At 39.5% G+C, this 18,553-nt stretch overlaps 3 protein-coding genes across 5 annotated transcripts in view; 1 reads left to right on the top strand and 2 right to left on the bottom strand.

The window, feature by feature from the left end:
* The window catches only part of LOC116704469 (anionic trypsin-2), a 25,451-nt gene extending 25,084 nt beyond the window's left edge, over positions 1 to 367 (bottom strand). The window contains exon 1 of one of the 2 annotated variants that reach the window (XM_032540012.1): positions 228 to 367. In XM_032540012.1, the coding sequence (XP_032395903.1) occupies positions 228 to 267 (40 nt within the window). In that variant the 5' untranslated portion in view covers positions 268 to 367. The remainder of the gene's footprint in view (positions 1 to 227) is intronic. The other variant, XM_032540043.1, reaches the window with a different exon arrangement.
* Positions 368 to 1,209: 842 nt separating this feature from the next.
* On the top strand, positions 1,210 to 13,938 carry LOC116701699 (somatostatin receptor type 5). Its single transcript, XM_032535570.1, has 3 exons — positions 1,210 to 1,307; positions 10,440 to 11,299; positions 12,396 to 13,938. Exons 2-3 carry the CDS (start codon positions 10,523 to 10,525, stop codon positions 13,119 to 13,121), a joined length of 1,503 nt encoding a protein of 500 aa, XP_032391461.1. The 5' UTR covers positions 1,210 to 1,307; positions 10,440 to 10,522; the 3' UTR covers positions 13,122 to 13,938.
* Positions 13,939 to 15,074: 1,136 nt separating this feature from the next.
* Positions 15,075 to 18,553, bottom strand: part of LOC116701686 (protein CutA homolog) — an 11,060-nt gene continuing 7,581 nt past the window's right edge. For both annotated transcript variants that reach the window (XM_032535552.1, XM_032535558.1), the window contains 4 exons: positions 18,249 to 18,308; positions 18,011 to 18,056; positions 15,827 to 15,876; positions 15,075 to 15,635 (listed from right to left, as the gene is read on the bottom strand). In XM_032535552.1, coding sequence (XP_032391443.1) covers positions 15,536 to 15,635; positions 15,827 to 15,876; positions 18,011 to 18,056; positions 18,249 to 18,308 — 256 coding nt within the window. In that variant the 3' untranslated portion in view covers positions 15,075 to 15,535. The remainder of the gene's footprint in view (positions 15,636 to 15,826; positions 15,877 to 18,010; positions 18,057 to 18,248; positions 18,309 to 18,553) is intronic.

Raw genomic sequence — 18,553 nt, 5'->3', positions numbered from 1 at the left:
TTTTGATTTCTTTGTATGTTTTGACATGTGAAAAAATTGACAATAAAGCAGACTTTGACTTTGACTTTGACTTTGACTTTAAAACTTGGACTTGTCTCACATTACCTAACAGATATTTTAACACTGTGCGACACGTGTAGGAAAAGCATGTATATTTAGTATATGTATTCAGTATAAAGAATGGATACAGTAAGCAGCAGACGTGGAAGCATTAGATGTCTACTCACCGGCCCACAGCAAAAGGAGAAGACATGTTACACCACCCATCTTTGCCAATGACTGACCTCCTGGTGTAGCTGGAGCCTTTTTAAATCTCTTCCCACTGTCCTGTTGGCCTTCGAGCCACCAATCACCTCATGAAGTTTTATCAACATGATCCCATTGGCTACAAACATGTGAACTTTTGCATATTTTTGATTACTTATCAAGTGTTACAGACAAACAGAAATTAAAAACCTTATCTCAGCCATTTTCCATTCAGCAGACATTACATATAAATTAAAGTACATGACCACAAATTGTGTTCTTAACAGATGTAGCCTACATCTGTTAAGACTAAAAACAAGTAAATACTGTCAATCATGGAATAACATGGGCTCTGCCCGTGGTGGACTCAGGTCTGAGGGGCAAAGGAAATAGGAAGGGAACCAGCATGCAGAAGGTTTTCTAGCTTGTGAGGCCACCTTAACACAAAGACTCATCTGGCGAGTTCCACAGAGTTCAGTTTGAGTTATAATTTATTATCCCTGAGCTTCATAGATCTTCTTTATAAAGGTAGCCAGAGATGAGAGGAAAATGGAGAGAGACTCTGGTTTACCATCTTTTCTTCTAGTGGGTTAGAAGAAAAGGTGGTATTTTCTAAAAACCCACTACTAATTTAATTTTTTAATTTTTTGAGAATAAGACATTATTATTTTATCATGAAGCTGTAAAATCTAAACTACGTTTTGGACCTTTAAGGTGAGACACTGTTAAGATAGGATGTAATGTACAAAATGCATCTAAGTGGATTCCTTACAAATGGGAGCCGAATTCAAACAGGAATGGGTCATTAAGTGATATATAGGCTCCTGTAGCAAACCAGTCGATAACATCATTAACACCGTGTGTGTGTGTGTGTGTGTGTGTGTGTGTGTGTGTGTGTGTGTGTGTGTGTGTGTGTGTAGGTTTAGGGAGGGGGTGGAGGTTGTTCTCCCAGCTTTCTGCACACAGACGGAGCTCTATAATCGTGACAGTTCACATGTTTTTGGCGAATTCAACCTCAACTAGACTCTGATGCAAACACACCTCTGACCAGGTGGACTGTGGTAAGTTCTTTTTTTATCATGTGTTTTCAAATGTGTGATCGCTGTGTGTCTTTGGTGTTCCGGTTATTTACATACTGAACTGCCCATTGAAGATTAAACGAGGTTTTTGATAAGTTTATCAGTGAGTTTAGTAAAATACTTTCATAAAAACGCTTTCTTATCAAACGGAGCAGCTCGCACAACCTCCTCAGAATTTCCCTCATGGAGTGATAGACCGCGTCGTTTTTCAATAAATTTAACTTGGGCACACAAGTCGCTCTTGTCTGTGTGAGTACCCAAATGCCAATTTAAATTCACTATCTCAATTTAAGTTTTGTGTTTACGCACATTTTAGAATCGGTTGGCGATTTACAGAAGCGCTTATTCAGGGTATTTTGGTTAAGGATGTATTGCAAAAAGGCCCATGTAGTAAGTAGACTGACTGTCATTCTGTATTGGTGGGATACGTTTATGATGTTTTCATCACTGGTAACGAAAAACTCTCTTTCACACACACACACACACACACACACACACACACACACACACACACACACACACACACACACACACACACACACACACACACACACTTATTATGCAAATGAAGGCACACAAGCACTATCAAGCATAATGCAAATCAGTTAAGGACAGTACTAAAGGTATTAGCATACCTTCTGTACTTCTTTAATAACATATCTTTGCTTTTATAAATTGAGAAATACTGGATATAAGCTCCGACTGCTTAGAAACCCTTCAAATGAATCATCCTGATAGGGAAAAATCTCTTTTTGGTTGAACTGCTCTCAACTCAAGTCCACTCTAAGTGCACAACATGAGATGAGGGATCGCACATTCATTTGTTTTGAGGGGTCGCAGACCAAAAATGTTTAGGAATCACTGGACTGGGAAATCAGAGAAAGAAATATGAGAGATGGATGGATATGGAGAGAAAAACAAAGGTATAATGTCTTATAGAATAGTGGAAAGGAAATGAAAGAGGCGATGAGAGGACAGAAGATTATGGTCTTGGACGGGGAAAAGAAAAAAGAAGCAAGAGAAAACAATGAGAGACTAGAGGTGAAAGAAGAGAAAGAAGAAGAAAGATGAAGGCATGAGAAAAGGAGAAAAAAGGAAAGGTAGAGATGAAAGAAATAACAAAACATTTTGAATATTGATTATCGTAAAATTCTCTAAGCCACCACCTGATAAGAAACACGCTGAGCATATACTTTATATCCAGTATCTTCATTGTTGTCTTCATTTGAACCCTTTGCACCCTATAGTAAAGTATCACCGCTGAAATGAATGGATCAATTGAGTAAACACAATCTAACCTCTTGTGACCCTTATTTCTCTCTAATGCCGTATCTGTCTGGGGAAACACAGGAGCTTTAAGTGGCACATATCCACTCTAATGTAGATTTTAGGGCTTTTAAATCCTATTCTGTTCATCTGTCCAATTTGGCCTTTAATCAGCCTAGGCCTATATTGACGTTTTTGGATGTGAGGGATGAGGAGTTAATTGTATCTGTATGTACTTAAGGACTGTGGCATCACATGTCAACATACCATAACTACAGTCAAACATACACAAGCATAGTGTACCTCATTAAAAGCATACTTTGTGTTCTCTTTGGTTGCTGCAAAGGCTTCATCATGTTTTACCTCTACAACAAAAGATGAATGGGTTAAATGACTCTTTCAGATGTGTGCATGTGAGCACACGCTTGTACGTTTATCTTCGTCTCTATGCATATGTGCACATTTGCTTGTGTGGTTTGTGAAATGCAAACCACGTGTGAAAACGTAATGCGAATGTGTTTGTGTGTGCACGTCCGCATGTGCATGACCAGCTTTGAGGAGTATTGATCACACCCAGGTTAATCTGTCAGCTCTTGTCGGTCTTTGTAATGAAAAGAGTGGAGGCAGGCTCAGAGCTGTGGTGGGGACGGAGACCTGATCCATTGCTACAAATCTGTTAATTGGACAGCAGCAGAGGAAGTAGACTCCCGGGGGGAATAAAACTGATGGATTGTCAGTTAGCTGATGGTGTATCTCTCTTCCACTGATACTTTCTTGTAGGATCATTTTTATAAAAGAAAAATTAATGTTGATCACCTTTCAGCTAAATGACAAGTACATACAGAAAATTAGTCCACTGTCAGTTTTTAGCATAATTTGCAGCAATTTGATTACTGAGTGCATGGTGTTCTGTTGCAAGGAACATCTGTGTGTGTGTGTGTGTGTGTGTGTGTGTGAGGGGGGCTACTGATGGCTTTTTCACTTTAAAATAACATTTCAGAAACCTTATTCAAGCCAATTCAGGGCAAGTTTATTAAAGTATCTTACACATCTGCTTAGACTGGCATTTTCCATTTGCTTGCTAATTACTTATTAGGCTATATTGTACATAGTGTATTTTTTGTCTTATTGTTATTTATTCCAAGTTAAATTTACCTTTTTAAGGTACCACATTTTCTTAGAAGTCACCCTTGAACAAGACTAAGATTACATGCAGCAGCTCTGTTAGACTTAAGCTAAATGCTCACATCAGCACACTAACATGCAACAAATAATGTTGTTTACCATGTACAGTATGTGCATTAGTGCAAGCATAAATGTTACATTATGTTATTAGGCAAACACCAGCAGTATTTAATTGTTATGTGATGCATAATAAACAGATACAGTAGTGTGTCTCTGGCTTCAGTTTGTGAATGCTTATTGCGTGTGTGTGTGTGTGTGTGTGTGTGTGTGTGTTTTGGAGGATATGGGTGCAGCCATGTGTGGAGGTTGTGGTTTTCTGTCCTGTAGCATTAAATATAGTTGACCATGTGTACTGTATGTGTGTAAAGCATGATACATAAGGGTGAAGGGATGACTATTAATGTAAAGTATTAATGGCAGCTTCGTAAAATTACCCATAAGGGGAGCAAAAAGCCTTTATCTGCTACACAATGTTTGCTAAAATGCCATGCATATCTTTTCAGTGTCAAAAAAAGGTCTCCAAAAGGGGTCAACTTTTGTTACACACCAAGTAGATTGTAGCAAAACAAAGCAAACGCCCTCAAATCCATTTAGGTAATAGTAATAATTTGGCAATAAGCATGAAATGACAATGACAAAATGTGTGGCAGGCAAGCATTTATTTAATTTTACATGCTGTGGCTCAATCTATTATAAGGTAATTTAACAGGCATCAATATAGTTTTCAGTGAGGAGGAAGCAGCCCTTCACCTCCAGTACCAACCATGTAATCATGAGGTGGCCTCTTATACACACAGTCTGGATATAACAGTAATGACTGTTTTCATAAAATTCAGACGGTAATGTATATGTTCTCTGAATATTGTCTTGTTTACTGTATATGTATGAGAGGTTTATCAGGTACCAGAAATGTGACCTGTTCATGCTCATACACTCGGCTGCTCATTACTCTTGACAGAATTTGCGACAGCAAATATGTTATTTCTGTAAACATCACAACTGTAGCAGTGTGAAACTGCTATTAAAGGAGCGCACCACCTCAAAAGAAGTACTGTAGGCTCTTCATTTTTTGCATAGTTGGGCAAAATTTCCACCATAATCTTTCAGCGTATTGTAATTTAAGTTGTCGGATAGAAAACTGTACCTTCTCTTGGATCTGTTTCCAGGCTTAAGAAAATTGAGATACGACAGGAGACTTTGGTCAATCACAGGTCCTTTTAGAGAGCAAGAGCGTTCCTATTGGCTGTTCTGAGCGTGTCTGTGTGGTATAAGGGAGAAGGAGAGCTGCACTCTACTTTAAATCCAGGTGTTATTTGGCATTCTACCCGCTGCAGCTTTTCATATGAAATAATAACCCCCTGTAGGCTTGAAAGTACACTCCTTTGCAGACTGTAGCCAGCACAAATTCAAAATACAGGTACAACGAAATCCATAGCAACCCAGATTCTCCACAATGGATCTTTGTGTTCCAAACAATAGTCAGGATGCAACTGACCTAAAAAAGCACTACTTCCAGTGGAGGTTTGGGGTCATGAGCACGCATTTCATGGAAGTAGTGAATTCAGCAACATCGTGGACAGAAAATGAGTGTTTTAAATATAATGAACATAGGAGAGAAGTGGATTATTCAGCAGCAGTGGCAGCCATGGCGACCAGCGTCATCAGTAAAAGTACTGGTACTTTTCGCTATGGCATAAACAAGTCGACTGTGAGTACAGACAAACACACAGCTAGTGTTTTTTGTCAAGAACAATTACTGTTCAGGTGTTGAGTGGCAACATTGGCCCAATCCCAACGTCTGAACTCACAGACTTTGGTGCGCGTTCTTGGGAAATTCGAAGGGCTTAGTGTTGTCCCAATGTTGAATTTCAAAGGGCGGGAGGGTTCGAGTACACACTTACCGAACCCTTTCTGTGAGTCTGCATTGATGCAGACTTCACCAAAAGGAATTATCCACAGTCCAAAGTGTTGTGACATTTACAGTGGAGACCATAGGGAAATCTGGAATTACCTATCTTATACCTACCTTACCTACCTACCTTATACCTATCTGGGCCCATGTGGCCTCACTCACTCATGCACTTAGCACCTGAGATCAATTAAGTCTGTGAGTCTTGAGTCCTTAGCAGGGCTGTAGTCAAGACCACTTTTGTCGAGTCCAAGACAAGTCCAAGACCAGGATTAGTTGAGACCAAGTCAAGACAGAGTCCAAAAAGGTTAGAGTCCAAGTCAAGACCGAGTCCAGGACAGAAAAAAAGTCTCATGCATGACATTATCAAGACAATCATTTTGGGTTATTTACCCAGGATTTGTAAGAATAGCCATTCCCCTTGAAATCAAAAACTCTAATCTAAAGAAAACAGAATGACATATGGGGATACCTCATAATAGCAGTGTTAGAACTGATGCAAAAACCAATCCACTACTATTACCACTGAACTTATTAGGTCACAAATCTTTTCTACCAATAAGAATGGTAAAGCTGTCATTTGTCCCACCCTAACTGGTGCAACAAAGCTAACAAGAGATTCAGGAAGATGTAAATGGACTGTATTAATATAGTGCTTTTCTAATCTTAACGACTACTCAAAGCGCTTTTACATAGTAAAACACAGGAACGCATTCAAATGTGTGTGAATGGTTCCTGTACAAGGTGCCACCTGCTCATCAGATAAACATTCACTCGCAACAGTTGCCCCCGATGCTCGAGGTTCAGTGTCTGGCCCAAGGACACTTTGACAAGGCCAGGGCACATCTTGGCACATTAAGTAGGCTACATTACAGAAGCCCATGTAATGTGGGTGTCCCAGACACACATTAATCTTGTAAGGCCTTTATGTCAAATTTGATGGCCCACAGCAGTGTTACAACAGACAGGAATGCACACTGTTTTAAATTAAAGGCCACTTTAAAATCATTAGTTTAAACTCTCTTTTTTAATTATTCAACTGTTTACAAGCCTTTAAACATTGTGGGAATATATTCCACAGTTCCACAGTGTTCAGGGATTTAATTGTGAAATCAGCGTACTGAAACAGACAAGAAGGTTCAGATGGCGGTAATAGTAGCAACCCAGAGGAACTGACAGAGTACAAGTGAATATGAACAGGTTTATGTACAAATGGTCTAATTAGGGAGAATAGTGAGCAGGCGGGCAAGGTAGGAAAGGCAACTGCAAAAGCTGATTAGGAAAGTAGGACCAGATGTGTAGATGGGCGGGGCAGTCAGGGGATGGGGGAAGGAGGGAAACTCCAAGGACAAGGACATCTGGAGGATGGATGGATAATGGTAATGAACTGGCCTGTGGAATTGTGGCTACAGAATAGGACAGAAAGACAAACTGTGACACTGACATCTCCTTCTAATATTGGCTTTGATTGATTGAAGTCATGTTTGTGTTTAGTTGCCAAATATAAGTCCATTATTCACGTTTGAGAGACAACAACTCACTAAGTTCATCAGCTAGTTGCTGACATTATCTAGGGGTTAGATATCTTATATGCGGGGTGTGGTACTGGACAGGTGGTTAACAGACCGTTCATCCAGTTCATCATATCATCTTTTTATTATTCAAAGCAGCTGCCTGTTGCATTTGACTGAGGGAATGAGGCTAAAATAAAAATGTTGTACCCTCTTACACCTTTAGAAATAGACCCCCCTACTCTGCTCAGTACCCTGTAAAGTGTCCTGTTTCACTTTATTAAAGAATAGCAACAACAGCTCCCCACTGTGTGTCTGCTCCCTTTTTAACTAACTTTTAAGCTTTGTATGTCTGTATTAGAGAAGGGCCTTGCAATGCAAGATTTACTAAGACCCATATCACATTACTGTATATTTACGTAATACATTTCCAGGTTAGGGAGAGAGATCCCCAAAGAGAGTCTATGGATCTTAATGTTTACTTTAATCATTGTACTCTGGTAGTCCCAATGTCCCAGCTTCTAACTAATTTGCTGATACTGAAAATGTTAAATTGTAACGAGCATATAGCAACAAGGAAGGTGGCATCAGTTCTTAAATACACTGAACATCAAAGTTTCACTGATATCTCCAGACCTACAGTATCTGCAGTCAACAGAAGCAGATGCCATCATTTGTATACACATAGGCACATCACACGTGTATGTCATCACACAAATGTACACTCACACACACACAATGGCCAATGGATGCCATTGTTGCCTTTGCATATAAATGTAAAGAGCACTGGCTCTTCAATCAGCATTCATTTGAACTCTCTTGTTGTTGTCTCTTTCATTTGCTCCGTACGGGGCCTTTTAGGCATTGGTTTGACCTTACATCGCCATAGCAACATCTAGCAGGAAGTTTTTTCTTCGAGCTGGCCATAGAATGGCAGACAAAAGAGTTGATGCCCCCTCCAGGAAGACAGATTGTCAGTCTGCTCTATTGTGTGTTTCCCAGATTAGAATGGCACATGTTGTGCTGCGCATTTTGGAAATCAGGAGCTCATAAGGAACTGTGAGTGTGATTAAGGGAGCTCTCTGATGTGTCAGGGATTTTTTGCTGACTTTATACATTTTCTTTTGCACTATAATTTTGTAAAAAACCTTACCATGTTCCTGTAATCACATATGATTTAGATGTACTGGTTGCACATTCCAGTTCCATCTGTATGTTCTTGTGACTTTTCAAGGGGGGGTCATTTTCCCCTTCCAGACCATACCAGCTGGTCCAGGGATTCAGGTCATTTAGTGTTAAACCTGTATCTCAATCCCCTAGGCTGGAATTGTTATGATATAGATCTGCAGAAATCCACAGCTTGCTTTGCGATATTGGATTCATCCTTTGCATTTTGGACATGAGCCTTTTCTTATGCATAATCTGCTACAAAATAGGTTTTAATTATATTTTCTTTATTGTACCTGCATGCCTAAGATCAAGCAAATGATTCAACATCTGTTTTTCAATTCAATTTATTTTCAATAAATGTGGTTGTTAAAACATAATTTTGCTCTACTTTAACTATAAACATGCCAAATGTGTATTCATTGTTACCTTCCTCTAATTTAGAGGAGTGTTTAGCTTCACACCGTTGAACTGTAGGACTACCTGAAAGTTGTGCGGCTGCATATTGTCAAACATGATATCTTGTCCTTGATATAAATTAACATCAGGTTTGAAACGCACACAACCACCCACACATCACTGAATCAGAATAGGACCATTTCAGGTGTTCATATCAACAGACTCAATCTTAAAATGAATCTAAAGTTGCACCAAAACCTGACATTGTATACAGGCTATCAGGCTATATTCACGGAATTATGTAAGTGTGTGTCCTCGCATATTTTGAAGCATTAAGTGGCTCATGTAATCTCACACCTGCCCAGCATATACTGTCCTCTGGCAAATTGCATTAAGTAATTGATTCCCAGACCTCCGGCCACTGGATGCAACCTAGAAATTTAATATACATCTTAAAGGAACAACTCATATTAGAAATGAGAAAGCTTGATGTGCACCAAGATTTGTTTTTGAACAAATAATATAACTCACAGGTAGTGGTATTTCCTTCTTAGCTGACCTTTAGTTTGAAATAAAACCAAGGTAATCCATTTATTATGTATTCGTCTTGCAATATTAAAGCCTTTACTCTACACATTGAAAACATAAAAATCACACTCATTGTTTGACCAAACTGTATAATACCATACACTGTACAATATTCCCTTTTGTTGATATAGTTATAGTATAGTTATAGCACTGGAAAGGATTCTTCATGCTTTCCCCCCCTGTTCTCTTCCAATCTAACTCAGTCCATTAACGCATTAAAGTCAAGGTTGTGGAGGACATGCCTCTGTATTTTTTCACCATAGGTCAGGACATTTTGTTCCTATCAGACCACCAATTATTAATCATTGCTGTGAGGGATGAGGGTGTGCCTGTGTACGGCATGTTAGTTATTAAGATCCAGGATGGCTTCATAAACAAGTCTGGTACTAATAGGACAAAATACATAATATTTTTGTTCCGGTGCGGTCTTGTTTTTGTTGTAATGGAAGGAGGGTTGTTAAGCATTCTGCAATTTTCACTGATCTGAGTTTGGACCAAAATATTTAAATTTTTTTAAATATGTTGTTGTTTCTCATCTGTACTCCCTTTCTGGAAAAAATAATATCTTTGGCTGCAGTTATTATTCTGTATTTAAATGAATAGTTTGAAAATTTGGGACTATCACTTATTCACTTCTTATCTAAAGGCATATTAATATTACGGGAAGGGTTTTGTGCTGCATGTTGGTCTTCACAGTAGACCAACATGAAACAAACTCATAATGTTGTTTTGGTTGCTAAATGTAACTGTTGTCACTTTTTCTCAGCTAAACGCCGTAGCTGAATCCTTTCTAGCCACAACTGCCCCATGTGGGCATCTGCACAGATACATTGCAACACACCATATACACAATAATGGTGAGGCATGTGTAAAAGCACTTATTTTCTGTGATGAGGTGAATACACCACAACTCTTGGCAACTAAGTGTAAAAAAACTAAATGTCGAAATACCACTTTAATTTTCTTTTACAAAATTAAACAATGAACCTTTTAAGGTTAGTCATATTTTTTAACTTTGGACTAAGCAAGCGTAACTCATTTTGTATTAAATAATAATGTACTATGTAATGTGCTAACTTTGCCTTGTAGGGCCTTTTGACGTGTCACTGGGATTGGGACGTGTCACTGGGATTTTATCTACTTTCATTTTCCTCGTATTCCTTAAAGTCTCCATGGAGATTTTCCAGTCTACCCAGCTGCCTCAGGAAGTCCCTGCAGCTACATGGAGCAACAACTCCATCCCCCCCTACTCCCAATTCCTGCTCCTCTCCACCACTTCTCAACCAATTCTCGGTGTTACCACCAGTGACGGTGCTCTCCTTTTAAACAGCACCTGCCAGAACTGCACCAAACCAGTACCTGGATCCCTCCCTGGCTTGGCTGGGATCTTCATCCCTTGTATCTATGCGATAGTGTGTGTTGTTGGCCTCGTAGGCAACACTCTGGTCATCCACGTTGTTGTCAACTACACCAAAAACGAGTCCGTCACCAACATCTACATCCTCAACTTAGCTATTGCCGACGAGCTCTTCATGCTGGGCCTGCCCTTCCTGGCGGTGCAGAACGCCCTGCTCTACTGGCCCTTTGGCTCTCTCATGTGCCGTGTGGTCATGACAGTGGACGCCATCAACCAGTTTACCAGCATCTTCTGCCTGACCGTGATGTCAGTGGACCGCTACCTGGCTGTGGTGCACCCCATCCGCTCCTTTTGGTGGCGGCGGCCCCGTGTAGCCAAGGCAATCAGTGCCACAGTTTGGGGGGGGTCTATTGTGGTGGTGCTGCCGGTGGTGGTGTTTGCAGACGTGCTGAAGGATGATGGGAACTGCAGCATTGTGTGGCCTGAGCCAGCAGAAGTGTGGAAGACGTCTTTCATCGTGTACACGTGCACCGTCGGCTTCTTCTGCCCCCTGCTGGTCATCTGCTTGTGCTACCTGCTAATTGTCATCAAGGTACAGCACTTACAGTGATCCAGATGTTTTTCCACTAATTGTTTTCCCTATTCTGAATTCCCATTTCGAAAATGTCTTTAAAATATATGCTGCTACTTAAAATAGAAACATGAGACTCTCCTTGATAACAAATATAATTTATATCGTCATAGTTATGTTATGTTATATGACCAACATGTAGACTCACTACGATTGTGAGTCACAAAACAATTTCCACATGGGACTTTTACTTCCAAAACCAGGGGTTCCTTAATTAGCTCATACCACTTTCCAACTGTGTTGCATTACATTATTTTTATGTTGAATTCACAAAGAAATCCTTTCAAATGAAGCAGCAGTACATAGAAGCTCTTTAATGCAGCAACAGCTTTTGTCACAAACTGCACAAACACAATGGTACACAGTCACGCAAACATCCTTTATAATTGGACTGTCCTCCGTTGATATCGCTAACAATGTTGGAGGGCTCTTGTACCAAAGCAATATGTGTACAGAAATAATGGGGAAGCACACTGTCCCAGAGTGGGATTCAGCGGAAAAACAGAGAGTAAGTATCCACCACTATTAAAGCTCCATTCCTCTTCTAACCTTCAGAAATATTCTTTTAGTGTTGGTTATGTTATGAGTTATACACTATATTACTGTTTCAATGATACTTTTTCCATATCTTACATCATAAATGTTCACGCATGTAGTATTTTATGTGAGCAACACTGCACTGCAATACATTCCAAGAATAAAACAGGAAACACTAACGAGAAACTAAGAAACTAAGAAAGCATAGTAGGAAAGGGGATTGTGATGTTCTAATTCCTCTATTGCACTAAAAAACAGCAACAACAAAAGTATAGGAAGAATTTCATATCCGCTTTAGATAACAAACAGATATGATGGTCAGTTTTCTTACAAACTATTTCTCAGGTACTAAGTGGTTCAGTTAGATTCACTTTTGTATTGGAAATCTAAGGTGAGCACAACTCGTCGGACGAAATGGCAATGGTGAAAATCTTTTATTTCTCAGCCTTTCGGAGCCTTTACCAGTGAACATGTGTGTTTAAGTAGGACAGGTTAAAGTTCTTTATCTCTTTTTTCGAAGGTGCGCAGTGTTGGAAAGCGGGCGCAGGCCACGTCCTCTCGGCGCAGGAAGTCGGAGCGTAAAATCACCAGGATGGTGGTTGTCGTGGTGGCAGTGTTTGTCTTTTGCTGGCTGCCGTTCTACATTCTGAATATCGTCAACCTCCTGATGGTCCTGCCCGGGGACTTCCGGGGGCTCTACTTTTTTGTTGTTGTGCTGTCCTATGCGAACAGCTGTGCCAATCCCATACTGTACGGATTTCTGTCTGACAACTTCAAGAGAGGCTTCAGGAAAGCCCTGTGTGGCACTTCACGCAGGGTGAAGAACAACGACAGGGCCGGCACTGAGGTACAGCGACCAACAGAAGAGTGGGGCGGCATCGTGCTCCAAGCACATAACATATGTGAAGGAGTCCTAAATGTACCTAGGAAGGAATGTAGTGAAAAAGAAGATGAGGAAATCAATGGAACAGGAGGAGGGAACATACAGATGAGTGAAATGTGCAAAAAATCAGAAAATGGAAACCAAAGTGAAGTAACAGAGGTCTCAAAGACACAGGTTGTGCAGAAAGGCGAACCTGAGCCGGAGCCAAGTCAGAGTTCCAAAGATGGAGATTTGGCTGAGAAAGGCCCGGGCTTTGATCCTGCTAAGGTAGCGTCCTCTACGGCCAGCAAAAGCAAAGACAACATGTCACAACCGGAGAAAAGCTTGGAAGATAACAAAGTGCTTGAAATCAGTTATCTGTAACAGATTTACATTAATTATGTGGACTTTTTTCACCAAAGATGCCATTTGTAAAATTTCTCACATATTTGAAATGGCTGTGAATATTACAAACTACAAACTACAGAAAAAAGGCTCAATGTTAGATCATGTGAAGTGACTATTCTACAAATTTGTGCAAATCTTGGAAGTTGGGGTCAGTTCTTTTTTCCCCCCCTGATGGAAATTTGCATTATGTAATAGTCTGCCAATAAGCGCAATTACTTTTGCCACGGTGCAAGTATGGTAAAATAATGTGAAAGACAAAATATGAAAGTAGGCATGTTAATCATGTTGGATTGAAAGCAAATGGAAATAGTTGGAATAAGAAATTTAAATATCTGATCTGTATCATTGGCTGCAAGTGTTGTGCAGTACAGTTTGGAGTTATTGTTGCAAGTAGTCTGCATACATGCAGAAACACCTGTACGGAAAGTATATTAACATTTTATTTTTGATGTTTTGATTTTTTTGCCACGACTTAATCTTGAACTTGAAACTGTGTTGCCTACTGGAATGATATGGTCCTTCTTAAAACTGACAAAAGCCCTGGTGTTACACCAAAAAGGTCATTTATGATTGATGTCACCCTGTATGTATGGTTTGTTAGGGCTTCAGTGACTCATTCTAGAACCATATATATTTATTAATTTTTTAAATATTGTTTTTTATATTTCTTTATTCAATAATGTTGAAAAGGACTGGGGTTATTAGTTAGGAACATCTTGTTCTGAAATGTCTAATGCACTGTATGAATGATATCCCAGTGGGAGGTAACACAACTAATGACCCACTGTGAAATCAAAAAGTGTGTTTACTTTAACAAAAACAGCCCAAAAAAGGTAAATTGCAGTAGTTTTTTTTTCAAGAACACATTTTAGTGTCTATTGTTTAGTGTTTATGTTGAGCTTTTATGTAACAAATTCTATACTATATCTGAGCACAGATGTAACTCAGTCGCTGCATTTCTCCAGTATTAAGGTCCACTGTAACTGACAACTTGCTTCAGCTTACTACCCAGGATGGGCAGCACAAAAAAATAGTGCCTGCGCCCTTCTAGGTTTCAGAAGATTTAAAGGTCTAAAGACTATTTTTCTGTGTAACTGGAAGTTTAGGGGAGATACTTTTGCATCAAATCTGAAATATGCTAGTGAAAAAACTGCTCACATTGTGTAGAAAAAAGACGATCATATTTGTATTTATTCATTAAATCCTTTTTAAAATTATAAAGGAGACATTTTTCTTTTAACTTGTTAGAGCGTGTGTACACCTGGTGCATTCATGTTAAGTGTTGTGCTTCGTTGCTTTATGCTCATAGTTACTATGTTAATACATTCAGTGTAAAGCTAATTGATTGGTTATGATGATTGGGCAAAATAGTCCTGGTGTGTGTTGTAATGAATTGTGAACTCTATTTTTTCTGTCTTATTTAAGTCTTACACATTTCAGTGAAATCCCAGAAAGGCAGGTTGTATCACTAGAGCTTTTACCTATGATCAGTGTTTCCATTAAGATGTATTATCAGGGATGATGTCAGAGCTTTGGTAAAGTACACAAGCCAGGTGAAATGTGAGGAGAGGGGGCTAATTAAATGTTTACAGATGATTTCCCATACACCCATCCATTAGTTATAGCAGCTTATCCTTTTAGGGGGGTGCGAGGGAGCAGGAGCCAGTCCCAGCAGACATTGTGCAAGAAGCACACAGACAACCGTTGACACTCACATTATTACTACGGGTAATTTAGAGTCCCTAAATATTATGGGATACCATGCTGCTCAACAGATGATATTTGTATGTGAATCTTTTTGTCCCACAATAAAACTTGGTGTTGTATGAAATTGTGTCACGTGAACTAATGCACATAGTGTGTACAGGGATACACTACTGTACATGTTTAACTGTTTACTGTACGTTGTTCACCAAGAAAGACTTCAAATTTAAAAAATGATCATCCACTTTATTGCAAAAATGCTTCTTTCACAAATGAAACAAGAATTACAACTGATGTTTAAACATTATAGTGGCATTTCCAAACAAGTCAAAGCTGTAGCGCAGTTCCTTCTGCACCTGGCTAACTTTGAAATTCAAAAGACCAAGTCTGCCCTCTAGAGGTAAACATACTGAAAAGGGAAAAATATTAACACAAGACTCAAATAATGACTGGAACACAGTAATCTTAAACATATTTAAGATAACATCATAGTTTTGATCTTTTGTGTTACTTATTTACACAATGGGCACTTTGTCTCATCTAATAACTCTTGGTCTTGTGCAGTTAGTAATAACATTACTGATTTGGACAGTGTCTTGATGTCTCTTTGAGGGAAATAGTGTTTTTCAGATTCAGTTTCACATCCATGCAGGAATTAATTCATCCACTTGTCCATCAGTCCATCCTTACTCGGGGACAACTTGTCCTATCCACTTGAGGTAGGGCGGGTTGCCTTGGTCAATGGGCAGACTGATGACCTCGGCCACCTCATAAGGATGGTTGGAGCTGGGAGGACGATGAGCAGTTATGAGTCAGCTGAGTGCACAGACTGGCATGCAGTACATATAAACAGGAGTAATTAAAGCCGCGCTCTTTGACTGCATGAGTCACGGCAGATAATGGAGCAACAAAATGTTCCTGGGAGAGTTGGGCTAGTGCAAAGTGTTTTCTCTGTCGAGTTTTAAAACTTGACTTACCGGACGTATTCAGCGAGAGCCGGCACCTTGGAACTTCTTGTTTTAATCATCTAAACAGGAGAGAGACGTTGTGTAAGCTCCGCAGGCTTCCTCACACACTTGATGATTTTCATTATTATTAAAATCAACCTATTCTGAGTCTAGCATCCACCAAAATTGTTTTCCCTCTCTCTCACTCCACATTTTTTACACCAGCATTCTAAAGAAGTTGCAATGAAGTTATTGCTAATTATCAATGTCAATAAGCAGTATTGTATTAACAATGGTATTAATAAAATCACAGCCATATCTCTAAGTGAAGTGCAAGTTTTAGCCGTAATTCTATCTGCAGTAGTACTACACTCTAATCGTAATACATGTGGTAGAAATAACAGAAGCAGCAGTAATGGCTACAGGTACCACTGCAGAAATAATAGTATTTAACCCTTCAGATCAGAAATGACCCACCACTAATTTGACCGGCAGAGAAAACGCTACAAAAATTTAAATATTTCCTTTACTCATATTTCCATGTAAGCCTTATCTTACCAGGCGTTTACAGGCCCCAAGGCAAGGTTGCATCTAGTATCTGGGATGCAGAAATAAACAAATACTATCTATTCATAAAAGATATTGTTTGCCACGCATGCAGTACCCTAAAAGAAATTGTAATACATTTCCTCTTCAGTGAAGAAACCATTATGACTAGGGGTGGCACGGTTTACAAAACCCACGGTTCGGTTCCCATCATGGTTGTTGGTTCTGTGCGGTTCTTAAAAAATAGTTATATCATGTAAAAATGCACAAACTGAATATGATTTGACTTTAAGCACATTATTGGGACAACCTTTGAGAAAAGCTGGGTGAGGTGTTGATGCAGCAAGAGGGAGGACATTGATGACTTCAACAAGCTTTTCATTTATTTGGCAAAAAAAGGAGAATGTGTATTGCCATCTACAGGAACTTTTACAGACTATTGCAGAATATTTACTGAAATAACTTGCATTTATCAAACTGCCAACTTCAGTGTAGCTCTTACAAAAATGGTATCCTTTAAAAGAAAAAGAACTCTTAAAGCTCTGTGTTTTGAAAAAGTCAGAATACATAAAAAGAAAAGGGTTGCAATTTTTTTTTTCTTCTTTAACAATAAAAAAGGAAACTTGTTTTGGGGAGAATAAAACTACTTTAGGCTGAGATTTCCTAGGAACCTTACCGAAAAGGCTCAGGATGCTGAAAATGTTGGTACAGTATGAAAATGGCTGGTGGATTTGAATGAATCAAATTTGAACATGTCTGTCAGTGGCTAGTTGATCTTTACATTGTTAGTTCATTTCCAAACCTGGGACACATATTCGTACAGTTTGGTAAAGAACTTACTGGACTTTAACTTTGCACTTGCAATAACGAGGGTAGCTGTCCTCAATTTAGGTCATCCTGTACTTCTCATCTCCTGTATTTCCTGCATCCACTGTGTGTGTGTGTGTGTGTGTGTGTGGTGTGTGTGTGTGTGTGTGTGTGTGTGTGTGTGTCTGTGTGTGTGTCAGTTGTGGGGGGGAACTGAGCAGCAGTTCCGTCCACTGCATAGAGCCAACAGGATTGAAACAGCAGCACATTTCAGCGACTTAGAGTGAAAAAACGTCACAGCGTACATTGATGTTATAATGTACACAGGTTAGCCAAAAGGTCAGGAATGTTTTGCACCGTCTTTCGCTGTACGTTTTGTTGGTAACTTGTCCACACCTCTTTTTTCACGCGAAAGGGAATCACACGAGGCTACGTTGCACATGTGTCGAAACGTGCGACGCACACGCTCCTAACCGAGACAAGCAAACCGAACGCTTCGGATGTTTATTCAACCGTGTCACCCCTAATTACGACAGCTGTGTTGTAATAAGACAAGTGGTGTCTCAATTGACTAAATGCAGTCTTTTTGTACTGTGAAGAGGATAACTCATATATTGACACACTTTGTCATCAATGACAAGTTGTTTTGTTCATCAGAAACTCAATTAAGCTGCTTTATTTTAGGGCTTTAGTGAAGGCGGGTGGATTTGACCCAGAGGACAACAGGGAGCATACACCATGCGGTTAAGTAATGGTAGCAGGGATAGTAATTCACCTTGTGTCGTAGAAAATAGGATTTAGCTGCATTTAGAGTGACATTTTTAACAGCCTGAAATATTCCTTTTAGTCATCAACACTCACCAGCAGCACCTCATTGTCCTCCTCAATCTTACCCTGCCATTCATATCTGAAAAAAAAAATAAGAGAAGTAATTTGTCATCTGAAATATCATTGTGAGTCATCCATATTTTGTTTGCCTGAAAAGAAAAAAAAAACCTTCATTCACAGCCCGTCATTAAGCAAAAACACCATGTACATATTGAAAACACAAACAACTCGGTAAAGCAGGACAGTGAAAAGCAGCCGTCTGAGAACTCACATGGACGTGATTGCTGGGACAATGTTGACGCACGCAGCGAGTTTCCTTTCCACAATACCCCTGTGAGATGGAAGAAAAATGATGAATCAGCCACAGATTAATATGTATGAAAGAACTGGCAAGAATGCTGAATGGTGTTGACTGAATGGCAGAAATGAAAATAAACATTTGTTCTGTAGGGTGATGATGTGGAGTGTGAGCTAAACTTGTTCAATCCAACAGGACATCCTATTTTCATTACGTCCGGCGAGAAACTTCAAGAAAAGAGTTGCATTAGGTTTACCTGATCTTTTTTTCTGTAATCA

Source organism: Etheostoma spectabile, chromosome 2 (assembly GCF_008692095.1).
Source record: "Etheostoma spectabile isolate EspeVRDwgs_2016 chromosome 2, UIUC_Espe_1.0, whole genome shotgun sequence".
Taxonomy (NCBI): domain Eukaryota; kingdom Metazoa; phylum Chordata; class Actinopteri; order Perciformes; family Percidae; genus Etheostoma; species Etheostoma spectabile.
The sequence above is the reverse complement of the archived record's forward strand: the minus strand, read 5'-3'. Positions and strand labels throughout refer to the sequence as shown.

What these genes read in the sequence shown, in the direction of transcription:
- LOC116701699 (XM_032535570.1), top strand. Translation starts at nt 10,523, where the DNA reads ATGGAGATTTTCCAGTCTACCCAGCTGCCTCAGGAAGTCCCTGCAGCT. An exon ending in ACCTGCTAATTGTCATCAAG is followed by an intron (nt 11,300 to 12,395) that starts GTACAGCACTTA and finishes CTTTTTTCGAAG; the next exon opens with GTGCGCAGTGTTGGAAAGCG.